This window comes from Crocuta crocuta, unplaced genomic scaffold (assembly GCF_008692635.1).
Source record: "Crocuta crocuta isolate KB4526 unplaced genomic scaffold, BGI_CrCroc_1.0 scaffold854, whole genome shotgun sequence".
Classification (NCBI taxonomy): domain Eukaryota; kingdom Metazoa; phylum Chordata; class Mammalia; order Carnivora; family Hyaenidae; genus Crocuta; species Crocuta crocuta.
In genome coordinates this window covers 170,424-178,736 of record NW_027531536.1, presented here as the reverse complement: position 1 = coordinate 178,736, position 8,313 = coordinate 170,424, and the positions used below count along the sequence as shown (strand labels likewise).

Sequence of the window (8,313 nt, the reverse complement as noted above, 5' to 3'; positions counted from 1 at the left end):
TTCAGAAGTCTTTAAAAACACCAAATGAACATCACTGACTCTAAGCCAGTATCTGAGGCTGAGGCACAAATGCTGATAAATACACTTTAATGAGAGACCCAGGGAGTCTTATTTTGTTCTGAGTAAACTCACCATTCTAGTTGATTCTAGTTGTGGTTTCCATCTGCCGCATTACTTGATTCATCAACGTGTATGAATCCTTTGTGAACTGAGGAACGAGGTGGGGGAGGAATAAACTAGCGCCTGGCCCACAGGGTAGGCTGATCCGATACCCCCCAAGATGGTTAGTCTGCCCTCTCCTAATACCGACTTTGAATATGCTGCATTCTCTGCCAAGTACAGCTGAGTATCACAGCTAAATCGGCTGAAGATGAAATAAAGTACCTAAATCCAGATGCCACATAAAGAGCTTAAGGTGAGGGGGTCAGGGGGAAAGAAAATACCTGATAATTGGCAGTTACACACACACACACACACACACACACACACATGCACACACAGAGAGAGAGAGAGAGGCAAACACCTGAAAAACAAGAGAAAAAAACCCCTATCTGATCTGGAAAGAACAGTTTCTTAGGCACTGACAGAGAACATGAATATGCTAAAGTCATGAAGATCATTACACCATTTTGGGTTCGTGACCACATATGAAATGGAGGATTTGCAAATTTGCAATTCCCAGTGGGTCCCAAAGTAAGGGAAGTGAAGCTCCTTAGAGCAGGCATGGCTAGGGTACGGAGACTGGTCTGGGCAAGGAGAGGTGGGCCAAACGTGTCTATGCTGAAGAGGTCATTGGGTCACAAGAGATGAGTAGAAAGCCAGAAACCTCTCAGGCTGGGAGCAGCCTAGATGGGTAATTATTAGCATGGTAAGGAATGACGACTAGTTGTCTTTGGCCTTGAATTCCAGTTTTCACATGAACTAATGACTGGTCTACCACATGGATGAGGTGCTTGTGCGTGTCCTGCAGGAGACCCTGTTACCACCCACTGAATGTAGGCAGATCCCGGGACGAGAGAAAGATGTTTTTATTTCTTTGGCATTTGTGCTGCAGGAGGTCCATTTCCTCGTGAAACAAAAACAAACCACCATAAAAAAATGAACTTTTTAATTTTTTTTCTCAGTGGCAGAATCACATAGCTGTTCTGATAGGGATTTCCAGTAGGTCTAAAATACTGCGTTTTTGGAGTTGTAAAAATTCCAGTACAGAAACACACAGAGCAGACATAGAATAAATAGAATCACATGAGTTTGTCCAATGGTTGTTCTAAACATTCTTGACTTTATTTTCCTAGAAGAAAAGTCTGAAGGACCGAATTGGAAATTCCATCGGCACATGGCTATGGTTCGGGAAGAAAACCACCTCATGGGAGAAGATGAGATCAGTCTCTGGTCACTTACAGCGCTATGTTTACGTCTCTGAGGAGTCTGCATGTTGGTGGGTATTTTGTATTAGCTAGGAAACATATTATTAAAAAAAAAAAACAAAGAAAATCTAAAACATAAATGGTTTAAAAACAAGCCAGTGCTTTTCAAGGTCTTTTCGCCTAAAGACGTAAGCTGCTTTAAGAGAGGGACAGCAAACAATTGGTTATTCATCTGAAATACCAGACAGACAAGTGGCAGATTTGCTACATGGTTGAAAAGTGGAATTTTCCAAATTTTATGAAACTAAATTAAGACATGGACTGGCTTTTCCAAAAATTTTTAACTGCCAAACGGTCAAAACCCTAAATTGTTTTTAAGTCTTCAAGGCTGCAGACCTTAGGGAAAAGGCCACTCCTACCACAGAGCAGTGTTTCTGTAATGGAGGTAAACGGGAGCAGATGGCATGAAAGGGGGAAAAAAGTGGCCGGTCCAAACAGTGAATGCTGTTGAGAGTCAGAGTCGTATTCCAATTTTAAAATCAAGTGTAACTACAGTGGATGGTAATGTTCAGAACTAGTTAAGGTTCCTACGGGAAGAGTGTGAAAACGGGAACACGGTAGATAAAGCGCTGTGAGTGAACGTGCCGATGGATTTAAAATCACATGTGACCGTGTTCGGAATATTCACCAAGGACAGTCCTGAGGTGTCTCAGGAATCTACACCAAAGATCTGGACAGAGAAAGCAGGGATACACTTGGTTCCATATAAAGAAAGCCACGACACAGCAAATGCACTCACATCATCGCTACAGTTACACTAGTCACAATTTTAAATCTTACAGAATAAAGCTATAGTATGTGAAATTACAATATGTTGATCTTCTTTAAAACCACTTATAAAGAAGGGCACATCTGTCTTTTTTTTTTTTTTTTTTTTTTTTTTTGAAGTCAGAAAACCAGAAAAATTTAACGGACAAAGCAGTCTTTAAGATATTTTGTGTCTAACGACATGCTAAGTTTCAAAATACAACAGAATTTTTGGTCCGTAAGGCCCTTAAAACAGAAAGTGTAGGTAAGGTGTTCCCATTTATTAATAGAAATACAAAATTCATGAAAAAAAAAAACTTGATACTTAGTAAAACATCTGTTGACCGAATGCTTTTTTGTGTGTATGGTTAAACCTTAAGAAACGTCTCTAATATATAAATAATGGGTGTGACTGAATAAACAGTTAAGTCATGGGATGGGTTCACAGTCTTCCTGTGAAGGCCACCAACAGCATCACCTGAAATACAGTTCTCACTTCGTATCTTAACATATATCAGGGCTTACTGCTTCATATGCCTGTTTGTCTCCCTCTAGGACAGAGATGAGCAGACCACCGGCTGCCTGTTTCTCTAAGTCAAGTTCTACTTCGCACGGCCACACGGCTCCTGTACGTTCCTGCCCGTGGCCGCTTTCATGCTCTAAGTGAGAGGTAAGCAGTTTATAAAGAGCATATGATCCTCGAAGCCTGAATTAGTTACTGTCTGATCTTTCAGAAAAAGCCTGTCCACCTCTGCCCTAGGGAGTTTCCCAGACCCGTTGCCAATATTGCAGGTTTCTCTACTTGCATTAACTCTGCTTTCTCGTACTCTCATGCACGTGTGCAGTTCATGTATATCACACTCTGGATGACTGGCTGGTGTATACCTAGGAAGCTCATCTTATAATAAGGAAGTTGGAGAGTAAAAATGAGAACGAAAGCCAAATACACCTCAGGGTCAGTGCCATTAACTTGGGGTAAAACAGCTCGAAGGGTTTCAGAACACACACACCTCCCTATCCAGAGGCACCCTCTAACCTATCACACACTAACACTACAATGTAATCAAAGTATATTTGTTTTATAAATATATTACTGTCCATATACATAGATACATCCATAAAAGACATGTTAAATAATTATCTGTATAATCAATACTACTTTAAAGGTTTTTTGTGTGTTTTAAAATTACACATTCTATTAAAATTATCAAAATAACTCTTTAAAAATACCAGGAATAAAACCATTGAAGAATTGCTTTCCATTCAAGTGGTTCTAAATCTTATCATTGGTCATCCAGACTCCAGCCTTGGTCATCTGCAATTCAGAAACAGAGTTCAACGAAGGGAAAGTTCAGCCACCGAAAGCCTAACGCCCTCCCGCGTTTAATACTTCATAACAAATAGGTATGCATTTGTGTATATATACATATAAAACTGCTCTTATTAGTTATATTACATATTCTCCTAAAGGAAATTTCATAAAAGCACAAAGTTCAAGTTTCTACCAGTATGAGACATTTTATACTGGTGTGCATTTCTTTCAAATATTGAGGTCAATGACAAACTCTATCAGGATACAGAGATCGTACACAGACTGAAAACGTAGGTCATCACGTGCAAGAAAGGAGGAAACACCGGTGGCCGGTGCCTGGCCAGCCCGATGTGACTCCCTCGGTACTCAGACACACACACAAGGAACCGGCTACTGTGCAAAGTACAGTCAATTGTCACTTATTCAGGGCAGAATATTCCAGTCTGAATTCTTCTATCAACTGACCGCTTGGGGCAGTTTTCCTACTTAACTACCTCCCTTTCCAGTTATTTATTAGCAAATCTGGTGAAAGACAGGATTAAGGTGAAAGTTTTGGTGACAATGAAGGTTTGGGACCAGCTATGCAATCAATTAAATGATGGATCCTTTTACTTATTGCTTTAGATGATGAAGAATTCGCTGTATCTCAGGTCTGCCAACCTTCTTATTCTTAACCTCTGAAAGCAACATGGGTGGCGAAAAGACAAAAGGGAGGGGGACAAATTGTCCTCTTGACCTAAGAAAACAGCTGTTTAGTAACTCACCATGAATTATACTGAAGGATTTCAGGGTGAGTCGTTCAGAGCTCTTCACCTCAGGACAGGCGGGGACAGGCTACACTATTTTGCCTTAGTGTAGAAACCAGGAAGCAGTTGACAGACAGCTGCAGACATGAGGAGGTCACATGCGAAGTAGGACACTTCACCAAAGACCTCATTTAAATAAACGTGGTAAAGTCTGGCAGCATCTTCAGATAAGGAAAATGCTAAAACTAAGAAAGTGGAAGCAAAACTTAGAATTTAAAAATGATTTCACACTAAAAAAAAAAAAATGGCTAGAAGATGATTACTGTGAAAGGTACGCCACGTCGGTAACCCTAGTTTTGGCACTCATTCAGCCTCTACACGGAAACCTGTTCTATAGACACTTGAGCGACGAAATCGAGGACAGAGTCACGCGCGGACACCGCTCAGAATGGGCGGCGCGGCGCCATCCGCACCGCTTCTGGGCACAGACGAGGGCCACGCTCACCTCAAGAACAACAGCAATAATTGTGTAGAACACCACTTTCCTGAATTAAGTTTGCTGAACACGGTTCAGATTATTGGATATGTCAATATGCACAATGCCTTTTAGAAGCATTTACTGTGTACCCAAATCCTACTTCATGCAACACACGGTGTCACACAAGTAGTGAAAATGTTATCCTAGTCAAAGGTGCTTGGGCGTTATTTTCAGGCAGCATTTTACCTTTATTTTTAAGTTCTCACTAGGTAAGTTTTAGGAGAAAGAAAATGCCAATAAATGTATTTAATATATTTCAATATATTATATAAAACTAACACAGACACTTTTATTTACCTAAATGGTTACTTTTTATGCTCTACCCTATCCTAGACCTCAATTTTACTTTAAAATTTCGTATTTAAATAAGGGATAAAATGTTGCCCAAAAGTCTAATCATAGTTACACATGTGTGTTTTCACTAGATCTACAAATCAAAATAGTTCTTAGAGTTAAAAAGATACAATTTGTATCAACAGTAAAAGGTACTTTCTGGCTTTTCAGGGCTTCACTTCAAACTGCAGCGTGTAGGATAATCAGAATCACCAGGGCCTCGAGGCAGACGACAGACACTGCTCAGAGGAGTCTGTTACACGAAGCAAAACTCAAAGCCTGGACACGGCAGCGAGGTCCCCCCAACCACACCACCGTCTGCCACCCTGTGCGACGTCCATCTCAAGACAAAAATGAATCCGCATCTAGCAAAACCCATAACTTTGAAACCAGAAATATCCCTTACTAATACTAGAACAGACTTTAGTCTGTAGCTAAAACTACACTATTTGTGGCAAGAATCTGGCCTTAATAATATAACAGGCCCTCCCCCCCCCAAAAAAAAAGACTACCTTCAGGAAAATGGGAAATATACACTATCTTACAAACGTCTGAAGTTACTGTTGCCAAGCCCACCGCCCCCTTCCCCCTAGTGCAGTACCAGTCAGCTTTGCATACCCTCAATGCACACACCCCCCTCAGGCCAGCCTTGATAAACAGCAGGAAAGCTAACGAGTATATTAAATATAAAAGTTGCATTGAGAATAATTAGATTCATTAAAAACAGGCAAGTATTGTGAAAGGGTTATTTTATCCAGTCTTGTTGTGCCCCCCAAACAAAAAGAACACATTAAAAATACCAGTTGAGGAGAATCTGGGAATTCAATTCCATTTCTACCGTCTAGAAGCACATCATGGCTGGGTAACAGAGCTCTGTGCTGGAGCACCCACGGCTTTCGCCTTATTCAGTAAGAAAAATAGAAATAAAATGGAAACCATTTTTTTCCCATTGATTGCATCTGCTTTCCTTTAAATCAACCATCTTAAATTAACTCATTACTTAACAGGAAAAAAAAAATCCCGAACAAAAATAACACAATGAAAAGTGCCATATTGTCAATCATTCTAATATATAGGCGGTTACCCCTTTCAGCGTTAACTGGTAACTTCCATTTTGTTTAAAATATAAAGTCAGTGCGGTAGTATATCTTGGTATCTATAAATAATGATTATAGCACAAAGAAGCCCACTTTCCCCAAATAAAAATAACTTAAAAAGCTGTAAAATATTCCAATTAAGCTTGGCTTGAAAAAATAGTTGGCTAGGGTCTAGTCAAATGTTCAACGTTCTGAAGGTATTATAATTGCTTGCAATCGATAGACAAACACCAAGTTAAGAAAACACAAAACAAGGATAAAAAGTGCTGCATATAAACCCCTGATGCACCAAAGAGGAGTATCAAAGATCACGGAGACATCTAATAAATCAAACTGGAGAAATTTCCAGCCAAGGATATACCTTTAAAAAGGAAATGTTAAAAAGAAACCAAAGAAAACAAAAACCAGCCAAAACACCACCCAACCACCACCGGTTCAATGTAAAGCAATCCCGTGAGACTTCCACTACGTGGGGCCATACTACAGATTCCATGATACAGTACTTCACAGAAATGGATACTATAGAACCTCCTTGCCGAGAAGGAGATCACATGTGCTATTGTAGCAAACCTCCCTCAGCCTTTGAGCTGAACGAAAAACGACTCCACACCACAAAGATGCATCGTCTCTCAGTAACCCAGCTGCGACTTCTCCACCAGGATGGCCGCGGCCAGCTGCTGGGCGTCTGTCATGTGCGGGTTCCTTTTCATGACCGTCCTCACGAGCTCGGGCGGGAAGATGTTGCACAGGTTGACGTAGACCTTCTCCCGGCTGTCCTGGTACCGCGGGGGGTCTGGCGGCGGCCCGCAGTAGGGGACGCGCCAGGCGGGCTCCTGCTGCTCGGGGAGGCTCTGGAAGGTGAACTGCTCGTAGCAGGGCTGCGTGGAGCTGTCGGGCAAGGAGTAGGTCTGCCGGTAGCCGTACGCGTCCACCCCGTAGCCGGGCCGCTCCCAGCCGCCCAGCCCTTCCTGGTGCGAGTAAGGCTTCCTCTGCCGCGAGGGCGAGCTGTCGTAGAGCCGCGAGTCGGAGATGCTGTCTATCCTGGTGGCCACCAGGGCGCGCCCCAGGTGCGGGGCCTTGGAGTGGGCGGAGGGGGGCGGGGAGGGGTAGTCGCCGGGGCAGCTGGCCCGGGCCCCCACGGCGGGGTGCGGCAGGTGCACGGCCAGGTGCGGGAGCGGCGGCTTGGGGTGGTACTTTGGTTCTTCGTGAGCGTAGCTCTGCACTCTGGCCACGGGGTCGTGGAAGTTCTGCAGGAAGGGCTGGGAGTTAAGGCGGCCGTGCGCGTGCACGTGCGGGCACTTCAAGTTCTCCTCCAGCTGCGGGTCGGGGGAGCTGACGTACGAGCGGTCGGCGTAGCCCGCGTACGAGTCGCTGCTGCCGCAGCTCACGCTGCCTTCGCTGCTGCAGTCGGAGGCCACGGAGCTCACCCTGTAGTCCGTGTCCAAGGAGAAGCGGCGCTCGGGGCTGCGCGGGCCGGACAGGCTCAGGCTCGAGTAGGCGTTGAGCATGGAGTAGTACCCGATGTCCACGGGCGAGTCGCATTTGGGGTACTGCTCGTAAGGCATGGGCGCGCCGTGATTTTTGGTTGCCATCATCAGCGGAGGATACTGCCCCTGTGGTCTTGGGTCCTGAGCTGGGAAGTGAACTCCGGATGGAAGGCCATTGCTTAGAGACGTGGTGCTTTGGGGTTTGGCGGTCGAAGTCGCCGGGATGCTAACTAAAGAAGGTACAGACCTGGTTTCCAATTTGTTTTTGGTGGGCAGCTTTTCCTCGAGGTCTTGGTAGCCTTGCGTCCTGATGCTGGGGTCCGACTGCCTCTTGGGGGCCCCGCGCTTGACGTCCGCGGCGCCGTCCGCCTTCGTGCTGCAGGGGACGCTGTTGCTCTTCACCAGCCCGCCTTCGTTGCCGGCCTTGGCCGCCGTGTTCCTGGACATGGCGCGGAGCTCGTCGGCCACCGACCGCTGCGGCTGGCTGCCCCTCTCGGGGTGGTAGTACTTGCACTTGTGGCCGTACGTGCACTTCTTCCCTGCGGAGAGGCAAGCTCGTTAGGCGGGGCGGGGCACGGCGCCCTGGGGACCGTGGGAGAGGCGCCGGCGGCCGGGGGCCTCCGGGT

General features: G+C 45.0%; 1 protein-coding gene across 1 annotated transcript in view; it reads right to left on the bottom strand.

Moving 5' to 3' along the window:
* Window positions 1–1,091: 1,091 nt before the first annotated feature.
* ZC3H12C (zinc finger CCCH-type containing 12C) overlaps window positions 1,092–8,313 on the bottom strand; it is an 81,640-nt gene continuing 74,418 nt past the window's right edge. The window contains exon 6 of the mRNA XM_077772701.1: window positions 1,092–8,226. Coding sequence (XP_077628827.1) covers window positions 6,830–8,226 — 1,397 coding nt within the window. The 3' untranslated portion in view covers window positions 1,092–6,829. The remainder of the gene's footprint in view (window positions 8,227–8,313) is intronic.